General features: G+C 43.3%; 1 protein-coding gene across 2 annotated transcripts; it reads left to right on the top strand.

Moving 5' to 3' along the window:
- The first annotated feature begins 3,995 nt into the window (after positions 1–3,995).
- On the top strand, positions 3,996–18,546 carry PGAP4 (post-GPI attachment to proteins GalNAc transferase 4). Of its 2 annotated transcripts, none has more exons than XM_074932832.1 (2): positions 3,996–4,164; positions 13,698–18,546. In XM_074932832.1, exon 2 carries the CDS (start codon positions 13,825–13,827, stop codon positions 15,010–15,012), a length of 1,188 nt encoding a protein of 395 aa, XP_074788933.1. In that variant the 5' UTR covers positions 3,996–4,164; positions 13,698–13,824; the 3' UTR covers positions 15,013–18,546. The 2 variants fall into 2 exon arrangements, with proteins under 2 accessions (XP_074788933.1, XP_074788934.1); XM_074932833.1 differs by lacking the exon at positions 3,996–4,164 and adding an exon at positions 13,211–13,270.
- The last annotated feature ends 1,396 nt before the right edge of the window (positions 18,547–19,942 follow it).

Here is a 19,942-nt window from a genome sequence, read left to right as displayed (position 1 = left end):
ACCTTCAGATATGTGCAGCTTAGGTAGCAGAGACTACAGGAACGGTATTTAATAATGTATCTGCAAGATGAATTAGATATTGGTATAAGCCTGAAAAGTCAGGAATACAGTTGTATATAAGAGGCTATATAGAGGGAAGGCCTGGAAAATACACGAAGAGTGCTCAGTCCTGAATAGATAACCAAATGCACAGACCAGGATGAAAAGAAGATCAAAATATTTCAAGCTTTTCAGAGAACATTAATGTGCCGTAGACAGCTAAGCCAGCATGAATGCATCCCCTTTGGAGCTGTATTTCATCTCACCACTGTTGTCTGAAGTCAAACACAATAGCCCTGACATATGAGCTCACTGTGTCTCCAGTAAACAACAAAGGACTTCGAACACTTTTTGTCTCCAGTGATCAATATCAAGTCAAAAAGAAAAAAAAACAAACACTGTATATAATTTGGTTATCATCAATATTGTATTCCTATCAAAAACAGCCTCAGAAATTACTTCTGCTTCTTAAAAAGCATAACATAAGCAGGAAATATTTATTGATTTACTCTGTGGTTTTTTTTCTATAAATATGTAGCAAGAGAGGAAAAATATTTTTAAAGTGAGCTTTTGTAGTGAACAGCAGATACCTACAAGGAAAATAAACTTACTGTGCAGCTGACGGTACAGGAATAACCAGATAATTATTATAATCTGATAGTTGAATGTGAAGGAGTAATACTGTCACTACACTTCTCAGAATGTTTGTAGAAGGGGCACAGCCTGACCAGGTTATACACATACTGGTACAACATGTTATGCTAAACATACGGTTAATTCCTCCTGCTAGAATGCAATCACTTTCGATTTTTTTCCTAAGGACACCAGGCTTACAAAATCTTCTATTTTCCCTTCTTTTTTCTCCTTTTTCCCCCCTTCTTTTTTTTTTTTTTTTTTTTTTTTTCCCCCCGGCTCTTCACAGCTCTCTGTCCGTAATATATTTTGAACACATTTGTCAAATTTCATTGCAACTGGCTGAAGGAGGTAAGACTTAAATATGTTTGCTGCTATATACTTCATGCAGTCTCTTGTACAGCAGAGGCCCACATCTCCATCCCACTGAGCAAAGTCTTCAAGATACCCAGAACAGGAACCTGAACATTTGATTTGTTGTCTGGATAATCAGCGCGTGTAGTTCAAAATCAGCTAGAGTGTGCACACCCTCACGCCCTTGCCTTCTGGTGAAAACAAGCAGTAGGACTACCGTGCAGGAGGAAAGCTAAGGAGTTGGGAGGGGGCAAGGAACATGAGACAGGAGCTAAGGCTATTTTGACAGCCATGCATAGGGCACAAATGACACAACTCCGTAAGAAACTGGGTTTCTTGATTCAGCAGCCCCCAAGACCATGAATTTCTGCTCTGCTGCTTTCCCCACTGTGAAGGCATCTAAACATCACCTGCCTAGCTTGTCCTGCCTCTAACACTCATGTTTATGAAAAGTGAAGCAAACGAGAAAGTATTAGCTCCTTTCCCTTGCACAAACGCTCCATGCTGTGAGAGCTGTTACAGTGGATGGCAGAGCTGAAGGCTGTTTTGGCAACAGAAAACACTCGGATCTGAATGGCTGTGCTGAACCTCCCCTACTTGGATATAATTTTCACCACAGGATTTTTCTGCGATTATAATTTTAAAGTATTGTCCTGTTACTGTACAGGCTGAATAATTTCAGAAGTAACAATTGCCATGGAGCATTTCAGGTTGCTGTTAGGTTACTGAATGAGTGGTTGCATCCCCAAATGTTCATTGCGGCTTTCCAGACCCCTCCCTGCTGTGTTGACATAGTAAATTGGTGTGGGAAACTGAAGAGATAAAGCGATCTGGTTAAGAAATAATCCATCATAAGAAAAGGTTTATTTTTCAGCCAGATCAGTCTCCCTTAATGCTAGGGTACAGCAGGAGACAGCACTGTGATAAGGAGTCAGGGATGGCAGTCTGTTGTTTGAACAGTGCCACTGCCCCAAAATCACTTGTGACTTTTCCTCCTCAGTCTTTCGGGTCTAACAGAAACTGTGTTAAAGAGACAAGAGTTTAAGGATAGAAGTCAAGTGTTCCCTAAAAAGCAGGCAAGGGAGCAAAGTGGGAGCAGAGAAGACTATACAGAAAGGCTCCTCACAAAATTGCAATTATCTAAACATTTATTCCCAAAGAAAAGGCCTTCTGGGACATTTCTTTTATTACTGACAAACTGTTCTGCTGGCTGAAACCCCATCTGAAATATAATACTGGGTGCAATGTGACATGTGTTTCTGCTGATGTCACTCAATAGTCACTCTCCCACACACATACTGACACAGAAGTGAAAAAAAAAAAAAATTGTTGTTTTTCACAAATTCTGCAACTCTAATCCTGGGAATAACATGCTGATGGACCTCTCAGGAATGTATAATCTCTTTCCCACCTCCAGTACTCTCATTTTCTCTTTTGCCTCTGTTCGCTTCCAGGATCTACTGCATTTCCAGTGCTTCAGTATTTGCAGTCATGAGAACATTTAAGTGGAAGGTAGAGTATGAGTCACTGTCATTAAGAAATGGTAGAAAAAGAGGCAGAGGAGGTCAGCAAGGAAGGATTTTGAAAAGCAAATCACCTGAGGAACTGCTTTCTTCTACTGTCTTTCCTTGTTATTTTCAGATATACATCTAGATAAACCTGTGGACTTTCCAGTGTGCCTCACCTTTTTCTAGAAGAGCAAGTCACTATAGGAACGCAAATGTGATGCTTGATTTTGTTGTTATTATGAGCATTACTGTTCCTCTGGCTTCATCTACATCATCTCCTCAATAAGAAGCTGAGGGGTAGCTGTTGTGAGGTGTAAGAAGGATCACAGGCATGCCTGAGTTCCTTTGTTATTAGAGGGAATAATATCAATACATTAAAATTAAAAACCAAAAACATGCATCATGCTAGAAGCTTCTGATCACAGGACTGGGCCGTAGCAAAATTCTATCTGTGCTTAACAGAACATAGTGTTTTACTGAAACAGTGTAAGGGATTTTTTTTTTATTTTCCTTGTCTTTTTTCCAGATTTTTCCTAAGGAGAGCTCAGTGCCTCACTTTTTTTTTTTTTTTTTTTTTTTTTTTTTTTTCCCCTGGAGCTGCAGGCACAGAACTAAGGAGTTCTTACAATGAAAGACTTTCTCTTGAGGCATATTTCAGATAACTGTAGCTAATCAACTATGGTCACGTGTAGAAAAACTGGGATATGGAACCAAGAGAAAAGGGGGAGGGGAAATGAACAGGTGAGAGGCACTTTTGGGACAGTTTTGGATCCTGAACAGCCCTATACGAATTTTGGTGTAGCTGATGAGCCTCCCCACTTCAGTGAATACAGATTAGTTCAGTGAAAGCTTAGCACTTCTACGTATCATGGTTGACATGCCCATAAACCAATCTGCTGGTAACTCTGGAGCGCCGATTTTCCACTTGAGCATGCGGCGAGTGATGTTTCTCTCCACGAAGTAAGGCACCGTGATTTGGACGGCTGGCAAAGGGCTCGGCGTGGGGCGCCGAGCTCGAGTCCAGAAAATAAACCAGCTCCCAGCCAGGGAGCGGTGGGAGCCGTGCCGAAGGCACACGGCGGGGCAGTGCCGCAAAGGCGTGGCCACCGGGGCCGCCGAATACACCCGACACATGCCTGCAGCGCGGTTGAAATCCTGGCTGGGGAGGGGCTGCGGGCAGCTTCGTGCAGCCGTAGCGGAGCATTCGCGGACCACAAAGCAGGACCGAGGGACTCCGGCTGCGCTGCCGTCTCTGCCTTGGGAGTCCTTCTGGGGCTCGGGCAGGTCGCCTTTTGCTTCTTAACCTGCTCTTCCAGACCTTCCCCCTCTCCGGTTTTCGGTTTCTCACTCTTGTCAGCGACCTTCCCCTCCTTCCGAGCATCTATGTGCTGGCGTGGTCACATGTTTAGGCTTTGGTGCCTTTAATCCCACCCTCGCCGCTCGAGAGGGAGGAGAAAAATTTGCGGGAGAGAAGTGAGCAACAAGCAAAGTGGCAAGATCAGTCAGAAGAGCGGAGCTGCATGGACCCCCCGCCGGCGGCAGCGAGGCGAAGGGGAGCGGGGTGCGGGGCCCGCGGGGAGCCCGGCTCTCCCGCCGGCTGCGGGACGTTCCTGATGCCGAGCAGCAAAGGGTAAACCTCCCCGCGTGGCTCGGGCTGTCGCCGGGGGCTGGCTGTCGCTTCTGCCGCGGGGAGAGGGGGCCGTCCTCACCCGGCGTGGCTTCGGGGGCTGCCCGGGCAGGCCCTCCGCCGGCGGAGGGGGTGTCGGTCCGTCCTGCCGGCTGCACCGAGCTCTGGGGGAGGCTGGCGAGAAGTTCCTGACTGGTGGGCAGTGGGGAAGGGCACCAGCTTGCTGGGCACCGGCTGGGCTTTGCTGCGGTAGCTGAGGCACCCGAGCGAGGGGGGAGGTGAAAGCATCCAGGGAACGGGTGTTTTGTGCTCGTCCTGAGGATGTGCCTGTACATGGTGACGAGCAGAAGAGACGGTGACCAGAGGCCGGCTGGGCCTAGAGAAACGGCCCTTCCGTTAAGGAAGGTGAATGAAACTCACCACTTGACAGTAAGGCAACGAGAAGGAACCCCATCCAGCTTCCACGCCCTGCTTGGAGCCACCCAAGAGCCCTCGGCCGAGGTGAAGGCGTGGGCAGAATTTTTCTGGTGAAAAGTCCGGGCGAGGGGATTGAGGACTGGTTACACTGAAATACCATCTGTGTCTGCTGTTCTGCAAGGAGAGCAGAGAGTGGAGGGGAGATCACCTTTTCTTATCTAATACCCTCTCCTCTTTGACCATCATCACGAAGGTAACTGCTGTTAATCCCAGTGCTTTAAGGGTCACCTTGTCCTACCTGGCAGCCCTCCCAAAGGGACAGAGGCACACCTAAGGGCTGAACTCACTGACACTGAAAATCGTAGGCTGTGGAGAGAATTTCCAGCTGTGCTGGTGGTGCAACAAAACATGAACTCAGATTCACAGCTTGGCTCGTTCCTCATACAGTTGCTGAGAAAAATAATTTTATGTACAACTGATGCGCTGCCATAAAGGCACACTGGCTTCAGCAAGCATTTGCAGGCACAAAAGCCAGGAGAAATACTCTCCTGCACATGTGAAATCTGCTGCTTTCTTGTCTCCACCAAGGGCGATACTAACTGTATAACAGACTGTATTTCAGCTACTGTAGTTATTCCATTTTCTTCCATTGGGGCTCAGACAGATCACCAGTATCCCCCAGAACCAGAGCATCCCATTTACCTTGCCTTTCCATGCAGGATAAATAGTCTGTTTCATACACTGAGGGGCAAGGGGAGGAAGATTGTGTATTCTTCAGAATAGAGGGAAAAAGTCAGTACTACTCTTTAACATTAGTAGAGAGTGTCTCTTAAAAGAGGAATGCTGTTTATCAGTATGATTAAACATTTTTTCTTTCAAACAGGTTAGAATCAATATTCTGGTTGTTACCTGAATCAGTTTTGCACTTTTATTGTTACATAGACCTACCCCAACTGAAAGCCCTATCATCAAACGCCTTTGTTCACAAAAATAATATCCTATTTCCTTATTACTGCATTTTATTCCTTATAGTCATAAATGAACAACGGCAAAGCTGCAACATCTTCTGCACTGGCATCCATTACCACATTTCCTTTTCTTTCCCTGTTTCCCCCTGCCCCCCTGTTCATAACCCCCAGCCCTATTGTTGCAAATTATTAAGAGAAGTCATGATTGTAGGGTTAAATAAGGTTTTATTAATGATTAAATTATGATCACATGATAATCAATGACTGAAGGATAGCTAAATGATAAATGATTAAGCAATGATTGAATGATAATTAAACAGTGATATAACAATGATTTAACAGTAATTGATAAGCTGTAATGAAATTGTAACTGAATGATCTGATGATTTGAGCAATGATTTAAATGATGGTTAGACTGTGGTCAAACATTCTGTACTTCTAATATTTAAGGTATAGCTGGATATATAGATGTTGCTAGCATACAATATACTTTTAGGCCTAACGTAAAGTGTGCTTTCCTCATAGATATCAGATGCTGGGTAAGAGTTCTCTCAACATAAAGAAGTAACCTTGAGAGGTGTCCCTGCTCAAGGGGAGATGACTGCCATGCAGCCTGTGGCATACAGGAGAGCTCAGTGGGGTCGAGGCTACAGATACCCATAGCACAAAAGTGATTGACTCATATCCCCTTTGGGTGTATGTGCAGGAGTGCAGCTGTAGCAGTTGTAGTTTTGTCTAGTCCGGGCTCAGGCTGGTACTGTTAACTTTCTGATACAACGTGGTCTAGGCTCATTAGCTCCTGAGAAGATATGGCCTAGCACAGTTCTCACCACAGCAGGGCTGGTTTGTCAGTGATGCTTGAACCAAAGTGTTACTCACTTGGTCAGAGTGGGTGTCCCTGTCACACCTACCAAATCACACAAATCGGGGAGCTAATTTAATCTGCACATTGCTCTTTTTCCTAGCAAGCCCCAAGGACACAATTGCATATAGAAATTGAGTAGGAGAGACACTGCAGAAGGAGATTTTCCACAACAGTTGCCCTAGGATACCTCATTCCCGCTGCTTTGGAATAGCTCCTTCTGGACAGACTTCTCCAAGACCAAGAATTGTTCTTTCTCATCTGTTCAGCTTGCTTTAATTTGCAAAGAGTTGCTATTACTTCAGCATACCACATTTAGTAGATTTTTTTCAATAGCTATTCTAGATAGTTTACCTGTGTGGATTATCAGTACGTTTAAACTACAAAATGCTAGTTGTTCATGACAACGAAACCAGGATGATATGTTACATATGTGGGAAAAAGATTCTCTTCTAACTTTTATATTCTTAAGATGAAGATCCACTAAGGCGGAAACTGCCTCTTGCTATATTTGTGCAAAGTATCTTTCATGCAGGAGCCCTGGTTTTATTTTAGCAAAAAACTGTGACACAAGGAGTTAAAATACAAATTATCTATTGCATCTCTGATGAGTCAGTGCACATTTAGCTCTTGAGATTCCAAGAGCAGACAGCAAAAGGTAATAGCTGGTGCCATTATTAGCAGCAGCTTTGTCTGATGTAATTTTTATTTTTTTTTAACAGGGATGTAAATTTTATGCTAAAGCACAAGTAGGCTCAAACCAAAAGCCACATTTAAGATTTTGGAGGGCTCCTGGCAGATTTCTGTGAAAATATGCAGCAGTTTTTATACAGATCATTATCAATTTCTCTAACAACATAACATTTTTTCTTACATCTGGCACAAAAGAAAATGGAGACATTATTAATTTTAAAGCCATGTAAACCTTTGGTGCTAGAAGACAGCTCCTTACAAAACTCCTTAAGTCTGTGTTAAGCTATTATCTTGCAGAACTCTCTTTCAAGGCTGCCTTCCACTCCCGCTTGACCTGAATGCTGACTTTGCTGCTTGATAGCAACAGGGAAGAATATTGCTTTCCTGTGACACTGCATAGCAGGGAGGCAGCCAGGTGAAAGTCAGCAGGTGTTGATAATGGACTCGCTTCATATTTATGTGGCAAAGGAAAATTAATATACATGAGAAGCAAGACAGAAGTTAGGGAAATGTCTGTAATTAATACATATTCATCTCATAGCCTGTTTCACTGGTGGCATAGTTTTACCTTCTTAGCTGAAGGGAGGTGGAGAAATTATCTTCCAGCTGCCACAACAACATACCTTGCCTCTTAGTTCAGTAGTTTTCAAACTGTGCACCCTGAATTTCTGAACAACCTGTAAAAGTTAACTACAGTTAACAAGAAGAGGAGGTCAGCCTATCTGTAAATTTAAATTCAAGATGCAATTCTGAAGTTCCTGGAGTTTCCTAACTGGACGGGGTTACTCCCTGTGTATCTGTGCATTTTCACTTCTCTAATAGTGCTTAAATTCCATTTCCTTGGACAGAAAAAGTTTGTATGTTCATTGAGAGGCTCTGAAAAATGGCAGATCAAATAGATGGTTGTGCCATTGATTTCTACCTATTATACCACGTAAGTCCTTCAAAGGGCCAAGTCCAAAGTCCTTCTCCACCTCCCTATCCACTTCTCCTATGCTTCAAGCTATCATTAACCTGTTAGACTGTAGTAGTGTTATACCTTTAGTACATAAACCATAAGAAACAAAAAGCAAAGTTCTAAGAGAATTGAGACATCAAGTGCATCGCCAGCAGCCCTGGTCTTTGCCATAGCATGAAGCACTTTAGGTGAAAATTAAATGCAACGGCCTGAGTTACTTGACATTCGTTGTCTAGAAACAACATAATGACAACTGCTTTAAGCAGTGCGTGGAGTAGAAGAGGTGATATATTGGTACCTGACAGTAAAAGTAAAATGCAATTAAAGAACAATTGCTAAGCTCTTACCACTAAGGTTCTGCTGAATGTTTTTAGAAGCACATCTCTTGTCAGGATGGTTTGTGTTTTCTAGGGAGCTCAACTCCCAGTTTGGCATCTAAGTGTAATGGTCAGGTCTGTGAATACTTGGCTTCTCCTGGACACTGCTGTTTTCAAGGCAAGCCTGCACACACTGCAGAAATAGTATCTGGCACCTGACCTACTAAAAGCTGTCAGAAAACAAGAGGAATTGCAGATGAGAAAAGCTGGCCATCTGGTCTAGTAATAGGGATAATCTCATAGTAGGGACCTCAGGTTTCGGAAGCTGAGGGTATCTGTACACAACAGTCAGCTGTCAGCATGCAGATATGAAACAGAAGGAGATCTGTATGCCTCCTCATGACTTTATGAAGTTTGCATCAGTTGCCTCAGATTGAAGGAGGGCTATTTGCTGGTGCACTAACAAGATCATAGCCAAGATGAAGCTCTTGTCTCTGCCAGGCAGGGTTAATTGGTAGAAGAGCTTGGTCCTGAGATTGCAGCTTGTCTGCACAATGTTAGGTTGGGGTGTAGAAGTGTTTTTTGCACAAAGGTTTCAATTTGGGATGCCACTATAGGATCAACACATATGTCAAAACTACAACTTGTGTGAACACCATTACTACTATCAATTACGACTGAGGTGGGGATTGTAACAGCTGGCCTTTCCATGACGTTTTCTGAGAGCCTACCTTTGTTTCCCACAGACATGGCTTCCGACCACGTGACTTCATCCAGCTGTTTTTATTTTAGAAAAGGAATGGCTTTTCCCACTGACACTGAAAAGAAGTGTAGCTAGGCAAAAGAGAATCATTTACTATTGTAGTCACAAAGGATACCTTGTCTCACAAAGCAGGCAGTAGAAAACAGATTCCCTACATTAGCTATCCAGGAGCTTCCTAAACTCTCACAGCTTTGAAGCACATAGAAAGCTTTGTTCCAGGAATGCCTGCCTGCAGGAATACCGCTGTGGAGAGGAGTTTGGAGCAGACAGAAAATCAGTTTTGTATTTTAAAGCAGTAGAACAGCAGACAGTATTCTGCTCTCCAAAGGAAACATTACTAATTTTTCTATTCTTCCTCACTGTGTGCAGAAGTGACTTTTTCCTGAACTCTGTAATTCAGCCAAGTAATTAGGGGACTAATGAAGATGGGAATGTAGATTTGGAACCAGGTGAACCAGATGTTTCTGGAAGGAATCTTCATCATGAGAACCTAACTAAAGAAACAAGCTGAATATAGAGCTTTTTATTGACACAGCTTCTAAATGTGTTTAAGCAAGGGCTCAGTTCTATGAAGAAGATACATAAAAGTGGCTGGCTTCCACAGCAAGTATTTACATGGTTGCAAAGTAGTTACTATTCAGGATTCATACATTTTTTTTAAAAGCACTATAAAATCCAACTCTGATGCTTGCTTTTCAAACATTTTTTTCTGTCAAAAATGCCACTTGAATACTTAAAGAAGAACAAAGACTCTTCCCCCCCCCCCAAAAAAAAAAAAAAAAAGGAAGAAAGTGACCATACCAAAGGCTTCTAAAAATCAGAATAGCTTCTGTAAAGTCAGAACCACCCTAATGACTAGAAAACAACCAGACTAGAAAGCCTGGATTCAAGTCCTGCAGATCAGACTTCACCTCTGTAGATGCAAGAAATTTCTATCGAGATTTGGAACTCTTGGGTTCCAAGTGTTGCAGCCAAAGACTGGGAAGGAGGTCAGTGTCTCCCCTCTTTTCGAGATCCTTCAGCCTGTTTTTGGCATGAGTTAAGAGTATTTCACCCACTTGAATATGCTCGTGACCATTCTTACCCTGTGTGGTTATTCCATTTACCTAGTGAAAACAGCCTTTTCCTCTACAGATAAACTGATAAAGAGCGTGGCAGTCAATGTGAGTGCTAACAGCCTAAGCAGCAGAGTAGGATTTGGAGAGGAGCAGAAGTTCCTGTTTGATGGTTTTCCTTGATGTGTTCTGAGTTGCAAAACGAGAATAAGAGCTCACAGATCTTAAATTGTGTTACAGATGAGGTGAAGCCAGAGTAAGTCAGCAATGCTTGTGCATACAGGACCGTGACCTGCATGGCTGGCTGCCAGTCCCGTGTGCTTTTTCAGTTACCTACTTCCTTGTGTGAAGCGAGGAGATTCCTCCCGAGAGGGTGGTGTTTACGTGCCGTGTGCCAGGACCCGGTGTGACACCAGTAGGTGGAGTCCCAGCACAACTTTTCCAGCAGGCTGGGCCGGTGGAGGCTGATCGGCTGCAGACTGGAATCCACCCGCAGGGTCCTGGGAGGTACCTTCTCGTGGTGCAGGTGAGCCTGACCCTTGAACAACACAGGCTGCAGAAGAGCAAGACCTCAGGCAAGCTTCCCTTTGATTCATCTCGTGAGGCCGCAGCTCCCAGAGCTCAGCTGTTCTGCTGCTGCAGGGAAGACATGACACCCATTTCTCCCTTTCCAGGAGAAGATAGTATGAAGGAGGATGCCTTTTGCTTCGGTGGGGACTATTAATGCCTCAGTGTATATCCCGAGAGCTACGGAACTCAATGCAGGTTTATAGTTTTTGTAGCTCAGATCTCCATCATAACAAAGGCAGATGGAAAGTAAGTTTCTTTACTCTCTCAGAACTAAAGTACCTTTTAGCTTTTCTTCATCTCCTTTTCCCACTGCTGTCTTTCAAGTTTGGAGGCTGGCTCAGCGACAGTGCCAACAATGCTGCTCGCATCAAGAGGAAGGCTCAGACGTATGCCAGCATGAGTTGTAGAATACGATTCTGCATTTGTATGTTCCCTTAACGTTTGTGACTGCGTAGCAGAAAATAAGAAGAGGAAAGCCCTGGATTTTGGATAGATAAATGCATTTAAACACCAGGTCTTTGTATCTGATGGATTTCAGGTCTTCATGTCCTGAATCATCATGGCTTGGATCTAGCCACTGGCTGAAATGCAGCCATCACCTTAAGGCCTTTACAAGATCCATTGATGTAATAGAATACAGTGTCTGAAACAGGACTATGTAATCAGAAAGAAAAAAAATAATATATATATATATATATATGGGAAGACACTGCAGATTTTCATGCATCATTGTGTAAATTTGTTATCTCTATAATCACACTAAATCTTTGAAATCCTGTGTTTTTGTGAATCTAAGATAGCACAACACTGATGCCACAGTCTATCCAAGGATGGTTTGAGATCTTGCAGCATGAAGTGCCTGGTCTCTAACAAATATTTGGAATAAGTCTTCTATATTTTCCATTAATCTTAGTAAAAGGGATTTTACATAAGATTGTCAGATTCCCATGTGGCAATAGAAAGCAGTTCTCTTAATGGTAAATTCAGCAAATCTGTAATTACAGTAATGAAAGAAGTTTTGAAGTAGACACTGAATTAGACCCTGTTCAGTGTCCTCTGAGTTATTTCTTCTACATGGTCCATTCTTCTGAGACAGAAGAAAAGCCACAGCCCTGATTTCTTTCCATGCAACCAGTTAGGCTGCTTCAGACAATAATGCAGAGGAGGAAAAAGGATAACATTTTGGTCTGGGAGCACCAGTGCACAGTCAGTCAGTTGGTGTGGGCATGAACTCCATAACTCCATAACGCTCCATGTGGCGTTAACTCCATAACGAGAGGGATGAAATGTAAAAGTGAGAGTCAAACAGCAGATTAAAAAGGAAATCACTGGCACAAGAGAATTTATCTTAACAGCCAGTTGCCCTGATTTTGTGTAAGCTTCTGACAGCCAGGCTGTTAGGTGTTAGTGACAGCCCAGAGAAGCAGAACAGAAGCCAAACATGGCAAAATATAATTTTTGTGAAGGTGGATATTTGCTTAAAGTGTGTATTTAAAAAAAAAAAAAAAAAGACATTTCAGTTTTAAATTAAAGGCATTTAATTTTAAATTATAAACTTGCCAATAACAAATATGAATCAATGGCTCAATTGCAACTTGTTAATGTTGCTGTGATTGTGTATTTCACAGGGTCTAGGGAGGAGGATACAGCTGAGAGACACACACACACATTATACTTAGTGTACACATGCTCTTAGTGAAGTAAATTGGTGTCTTTGTTATCTTGCTTCACACTCTGAGGAGTAAAGTAAAAAAGCATGCGTTTGGAAATGTATGAGGAACAGAAGGGAAACGTGTCATTCTACAGAGGTAAAAGTTTGTCTCTCAAATTATGTGCTAGGCTAAGATACAAGAGATCTGGCTTTGGTTCTTGGCTGTGACCCAGGTCTTACAGTTAGAGTAGCTTTAACAGAATCCTTTATATAGTCACTTTGTAGCTCAAATGTAATCCATTGTATAGCATTAACAGCAAGACTTGATAAAACATTAGGCCACAAGCAGTGACCTTATGCAGAACTTAGATGTAGTTCACGACTGGTGCATCCTGTAAAAAATGCATCCATCAGCAGTAGCTGCATCCTGTGAAAAATAAGGTTGTGACATCTGTCGGCAGAGGCTGCATCCTTGAGATAAGGAATGGCCCATGTGAAGGCAGAAAAAGGACCCACTGAGGAACAAGAAGACCCCAGACCCAAATATTATTATTGCACTGAACCATCGCGTGAGGGAAGGGGAACTTTGATTGTAAGAGTTTAATTGCCCAGGAATTTCTTTGTTCAGGACCCCTCTCCAGAGGCATCCAACTTGAGCTATACCAGTCAGTAAGTTCACCTGATGTATCTCCTGTCAGAGTCTCTGCTTCGGGAAGCCTAGGCTCGAGCCTGAAGGAGGAGGAAGTGCCCAAGGATAGATCGTGTGTGCATGTGAGGAGTTAAGAAGGGGCACCCATCAGCTCACTGGCATCACCCACTGTGAAGGGGCTTCGGTCTTAGCTGTGAAAGTCTCAGGTAGTGTGTGTGCAACTCCTTGAATAGTGTGTGAATGCTCAGGCAGTGGCTTTTCCCTTAACACCAGTGGTATCCAAGCTCTCTGCCTTCAAAAGAAAGGGATTTTCACACATCGTGCATCCGTGCTCCCCATTTGTTAGCATTTGAAGCATAGTAAGAAACACAACAAAGTCCTGTCTAGTTAAATCAGATCAGAGCCTCCTAGATGCTGAAAAGGCCTTGGGGCACTTTGCTGGAAACTAATTTTGGCCCATCTTTCCTCAACATCCCACACCAATTCTGTTATGCCCCCACCACAAGGGACTCCTCAGGGGCCTTTTATTTTGGCTTACTCAGTGACTAGCCCTCAGCTTTCTGTTTATTCAATCACTGTCTTCCCACTCTGACAGTTCCCATTTCATTAACTGTCTTTTCTCTTCCTCTCTAGGCTTGGACAAATAGTGCAGGTTTGGCAGCCGCTGCCCCAGTGATACCTTGTAATTCAGGTAGGATGCATCAGAAGTGAAGGAACGAGGGCATGAACAGAGCAGGGGTGCTTTCCTTCTTCAGCAGCCATGTTACACCAAACCTGGCCTCTCTTTGGGAGGTGGTGCCGTTGGTCCAGTCCTTTTATCCATCTGCTCACACTGACTGTGGTGACGTTTGGTGTGCTTGCACCTTTGATTTGCCACCGGCTTCTCCACTCTTACTTCTATTTGCGGCGCTGGCACCTGAACCCCATGAGCCAGGAGTTTCTGGAGCAGAACCAGAAGGAGGGCCAGGCTGCCCTGCATTACTTTGAGAAGCTGCAGATACCAAATGCCTCCGAGGCCTCTGGCAGTGATGCCTTCCAGCCCTTGCTGCTGGTCACCATTATCACTGTGCAGAGGCGGAATGATTTCCACTATGTCTTGCAAGTGGCCTCCCGCTTCCACCGCCTCCTCCAGAAATGTGGTGCACGTTGCCAAAGCCACCGCATACTCATTTGTAATGTGGAGTCAGACCCCAGTAGTCATCAGGATGTCAGGTTGCTGAGCAGCTTCTTTCCTATGGTCAGTCGTGACAAAACTGGAGAGAACCCTGACCCCAGCATGAACCAATTTGAGAAGGAGAAGCAGGACTATGTCTTCTGCCTTGAACAGTCGCTGTTGGTGTACAACCCAGAATACATCCTCATAGTGGAAGACGATGCTGTACCAGAGGAGGAGATATTCACTGTCTTACAGCACCTCTTGTTGGCCCGGTTCTCCAAACCATACCTCAGAGACGCACTCTACTTCAAGCTTTACCACCCTGAGAGGCTTCAGCGCTACTTCAACCCTGAACCCATGAGAATCCTTGAGTGGCTAGGTCTGGGCATGTTTCTGGGGCCTGTGTTGAACTGCGTGTACTCCTGGGCAACTGGTCGCCCCAGCCTCAGTTGGCCCATGGTCTTGTTCTTTGCTGTGTACAGTATGGCTTTGTCAGAGCTGGTGGGACGGCATTACATGCTGGAGCTGCGCCGGCTGGCCCCCACACTCTATAATATTGTGCCAGTCACCGAGTGCTGCACGCCTGCCATGCTCTTCTCTGCTCCATCTGCCCGCCGTGCCTTAGGTTACCTGAAGGGGCTGCACTGCCGCCAGGGTTTTGCTAAGGATATTGCCCTCTACTCCCTGCTGCGTACTAAGGGGGAGAACGCCTATGTGGTGGAACCCAACCTGGTTCGGCATGTGGGAATGTATTCCAGCCTTCGGCTAAATGACAACCCAAAACTGCTGTGAGCTGTTCATGCCTTTCCAGACACAAAGCACAGATAAGTTGGGTAGAACTCAGATGATGTGCTACACTCACTGGGCATCCTGTGCCTCCAAGGTGGACAAAGAATAAGTCTCCTTAAAAAAAAAAAAAGTTTCTTAAAAATAAACTTATGTATGGGCAGCCACTATTTAATATATATACTTGGGAACTGATCACCATGAACCATGTGGAAGGGGAGTGGGGATTCCAGCTGAGGGTGTGGATTGTCTACTCTCCTTAGTCATTCTTAGGGAAAAGCTCTCACACCAGTATAAACAGCTATACTGCCTGCTCTCCTTTACATTCTCACCTTAGGGCAACAGAAAGTTGGGTAAAGTGAATGTTTCAGATTTAAGCTTGTGAGGAGGAAAAGCCCTTATTTTCCCACCCTTACTAAGGTCTGATCTCTGACCTCTGTTTCAAAGCTGTGGTTTAGGGCAGACCTTTCAAAAGCAGCAGTGGTTTATGTGAACTTTCCCACAAATTTCACCTAGATTGTTCAAATTTTATAAAGCCTCTTATTTGTTAGTCTCTCCCCCTGCAGATCCTATCTGCACCTCCACCCTTCCCCACTCTTTTTCTTGGAACAGAGGCTCTTAAAAAGAAAGCCTCTGTTGCTTCATTAATGGTCAACTCTTAAGGTGGGAATAGGAAAAGAGCGACAGCCACTGATGTTACACAGCCAGGTCACAAATGGATGTTTTCACTGATACATTACAGACATTATAAACAACATAGGATAACTACTGTTGGTTGGTATCATCACTAGTTGTAGTGAATTCAGGTCATTAAAAGGCCTTATCAGTTGCTGATTGGACTTAGACATTCAACATGAATTTACCTTGACTTCCTATCAGCACAGAGGCAAAGGAAAGATTAGATCAGGTGCTGCTGTTGTGCAGGATCCTTGTTTCATTTTGGAGCTGTAATTCACAGCTCAGCCTAAGTGGTTCATTCTCTGGTCCTGGCAGCAAGCTAAATACCCATAGGAAAGAAAGCTAGGTGTTCATAAAAACAAGCAATAGCACAACACATCAAGGGCCCACTCTGATACTGATCTGTTAACTTAGTGTGCTCTGGTTGTTAGGCGTTTGGGGTAAGTACTCTGTACCACAGCTGTGGACACAGTTAGATATAAAACGATGCAGATGACAGAACTCATACAGAATTATAACTGACATCAAAAAGTTAAGGTCTAATGGAAAGCCCATAGTGACTTTAGTGGGCCTTAAATCAAATTCACTTACATCTGGAGTTTGGTTGAACTATTTTTGAAACGATATTCCTAGCTTTGGAATGAACCAAGTACAATATTTTTGTTGTGTTTTGTTAGTGAGGTTGTTTGGTTTTTTGGTTTTGGTGCAGGAAGAGCTTTGAATTTTCTTTCCCCCACTCTCTCCCAGGTGATTTATGCCTTAAGCTCTTTAACAAGTCTGGTTGTACATGTGAGAGACGTAAACCACCTGAGAGATGACACCAAGAAAGTTGCAAACCTACAGCTGTCAGCACGTGAAGGGTGTCTATTACACAACACCAAAGCATAATGCAAGTTAGTGGGGAAATGGCTTCACAGCACAGAGCAGCACTTTGCTCTCTTTGTAATCAGCTGGTGTACTTCTCTAAGTAGTAGTCCTTTGGAAATCAGATGTGAGTAAAAACTGCTTGTGGATCCCATGTCATTCCAAAGGAAAGGCACCTCTCCTGTCAGAGGATGCAGGAGAAATTGCACAGGCAGAACCACAATTTATTCTCAGCTGCTGAAAATCCCAAAGATAGCAGAGTGGTCACCCAGTGGCAGGTGGGCAAACATATTCTCAGGCTTTAATGTAGTATGGTTAAGGTAGCAGGATTTGAACATGACTGTATATTTACTCCACTAAGTGCCTGCGTGTGTGAGGAAATGCAACCTGTTTATGCATTTTCAGCTGTGAATGTTTCAGTGCAGTGTGCATTCTCTTCCCTCTTTTTCTATCCTTGTACTACACAAATCCAGAACAGTGCCCTGTTCTTTTCATGAGGATCCATTCATACTCCTTCTTGCAAAGAAAATCTCACAGCAAAGTACAATATATGGGACAGAGAAAGGAAAAAGGAAGAAGAAAAAGAAAGTTCAGAAAGAAACCAACTAACTATATGCAGTTAATAAATGTTTTGATGTGGGAAATGATTTACCCATTTGTCTTGAAGTTATTTTCCTTGTTTGCCCAGTAGTACTTTGTCATCCCACAAGTCCAGGGGAGGTCAGTAATTTCGCTGAACTTCACAGCTGAAAATTAAGAACATAAATTCGAGGCATTCCTTCTAAACTGTAAGACAATTTACAGAGCATAAGAGATGAGACAAGTTGACTGAGACACCAAACAATATGCAGAGAGCCTACAGCTTGAACCTGCTAGTGCAAGAGTGTCAGATAAGCCCGTTGAGAACAAACTCCTTTGTGCAAGGAGTATGTTAATAAATTAGACAGGTCCTTCTGAAATAATTTCCTTAAGTGCCCAATTCACCTTCACAACAGAGGTGCTGCTTTTACTGAGCCTGCTGGGGGATATTTCTGAGTTACTGAGGTACTTGCTCAGTGCCCACCATGCCAATGTGACATCTCAGGCAAGAGTTGCTTCTGCTGTTGCCTCTGAACTTTCATAAGTAGACCGATTTTTGTTTTCCGTGCCACGTGCTTTATTAGAAATAACAAGTCAGAGAAGTGTACTTCATCTTGGAACAGAAAATGGGAGGATACTGTGAAGTCTTAATTCCTGTTGGATTTTGTTCCACAGTTCAGGCTAAAAATGTAGTTTCAAACACACAAGCCTTTTCCCTCTCTTTTCTACCAGGGAAGCAGAGCAGAGTTGCTGTATCTCAAACTACATAAATTCAAGGCCTAGCATTAACTCCCTGAAGTGTGGCCTTCAGAGTTTGGCTTTATTTACATTAAAACAAATTTAGTGACTATTTCTGAAACAAACAGCATGGATTTTCTTGCGTGTTGGTTCATTCACAATAGTTCAGAGATTATTTTTCAAAGCAGCAACTACTGGTTGCACGAAAGGATTCTTTCTTGATGGGCCAGACACCAGGACTCAAGGCATTATTGTCCAAGACAATTCAGGGGACGTTACTCAATTAAACAAAAAATACCTTTGTTTCCAAGGTGTCCAACCTAAGTATGATTCTGGCTGAAGACAAAGCATAAATTGATAGGTTTCTATTAGACTAGAAGCCCAAGAGGATTTTTTATCCACTGTAGATATCAATGTCTTTGTGAGATTGCACTGCTTTTGAAGAGAGAAGGAAAAAGCTTTACTTTCAGCTGTGAGGAGCTGTGAATCACCAGACTGGACATTTCAGTAGCAATTTGGATGGATTCAGGGTGAATTACTTTTTTTCTGAAGATACTTACAAGCAAACTTTCTACCAAATAAACAATATTTCTATTAAAACTCTACTGTCTCTTCTTTATGTATGCCACTGTTCGTTTTCCTGATGGGAAGATCCACCTCCTTCCTTACTATATTTGACTAAGAAAGGTACTTCTATTTTCATGCATCTGCATGGATGTAATAATTCAGATCCTACAACAACTGACGTTGAAAAAGACCTCTGAAGGTCCCAAGTCCAGTTCTCCACTCAGAACAGATCTTACTAGACCAGTCTGCTCAGGTCCTTCTCCAATCAAGTACTGAAGCATTTTAATAATAGGGACTTGAGATAAAATCAAGCTCTCTGTGCTGGAATTTAACTGTAGTATACTTTTGTATAGAAAGGCTATACTTCACCAAAAAAAAAAAAAAAAAAAATTATGTGGGAGACAGTTGTAATTGCAAAGGCACTGGCAGTTTCTCTCCCAAAGTTTAAGAGTTTCTTTTTGTGTATTTGCACACCAGCTTTATAGACATCATATCCAAATTCAGCAGATGGCAGGGGCCAACATATGGTTCTGAATAATCTTCAGTAAAACACACATCTGCCAAAAATGCATATAGAATTAGGTATGCCATGGTCTGTGCTTCTTCACTGCATGTGTCTCTCTTGCTAGAGTAAATTCATTTCCACAATCTGTCCTGACAGCTCATGCTATGAGAGAATCCACCCCATCAGGCTGTTTATTCATGCACCTATAGGCTAAGAGTCAGCAATACCAATGTCCACTCCCAGGTCTTTGTTCTGCACAGCAAGCTATGAATGCCACATTTCCAGCTGTGTAACCACTGGTGGTTTTTAAATGCTGATGAAGAAAAAACAGTGTTATATTTCCTTGCCCTGTTAGTAAGCCTCTGGCCAGCTATGTATTCAGTGCCTACTTTCTCTCTGAATGTCTGTCATAGTGTCCAATGTTTCTCCAGCAGTGCAGAAACCACCTCTACAATGGTCTTTTCAGCAAACTGGTCCACTTTCAGACATCTGTTGTAGTTTATATTTTGCAATTGCATGCCAGTGTTAACATGCAGCACCTAAGTGTGCTTTCTGGGGGGACTATATGCTGCTTAGATAAACAGGTAATAAACAGTTAAGTGTCTCCTGTTACAGATGCCAGTTGTTTGCCTACTTGCTTTTTAAAAACAAAATGTCAACAGAAGGGCACAGAGACCGGTGTCATTACTGCATTTATCTTCATGCCCTGTTACAGCTATTTTGCACAGTCCAGAAAAGTTGCCACTAGCATCCTGATTTAAAGTTGTGTCCTTGTTTACTATCCCCACTACTGAAATTATTACAAAGATTTGAGTTTTGACAACAGTAATGTTATGTGCTTGCATGTTTTTCAATTTCAAGTCATGGTGTTTGTTGCAGCCCACCTTTAAGACACAAAGAACAAAGAGCAAGCAAACCCTCACTCTGCAATCCCCTCAGTGGTCTCTGTGGGCCTGAGTCTGTTCTCCCCAACACCCTCCATACCCTCCCTGATTTACGTGTCTG

Source organism: Athene noctua, chromosome Z (genome assembly GCF_965140245.1).
Source record: "Athene noctua chromosome Z, bAthNoc1.hap1.1, whole genome shotgun sequence".
Taxonomy (NCBI): Eukaryota; Metazoa; Chordata; class Aves; order Strigiformes; family Strigidae; genus Athene; species Athene noctua.
The sequence above is the reverse complement of the archived record's forward strand: the minus strand, read 5'-3'. Positions and strand labels throughout refer to the sequence as shown.

Coding starts and splice junctions, on each gene's coding strand:
- PGAP4 (XM_074932832.1), top strand. CDS start 13,825: ATGTTACACCAAACCTGGCCTCTCTTTGGGAGGTGGTGCCGTTGGTCC.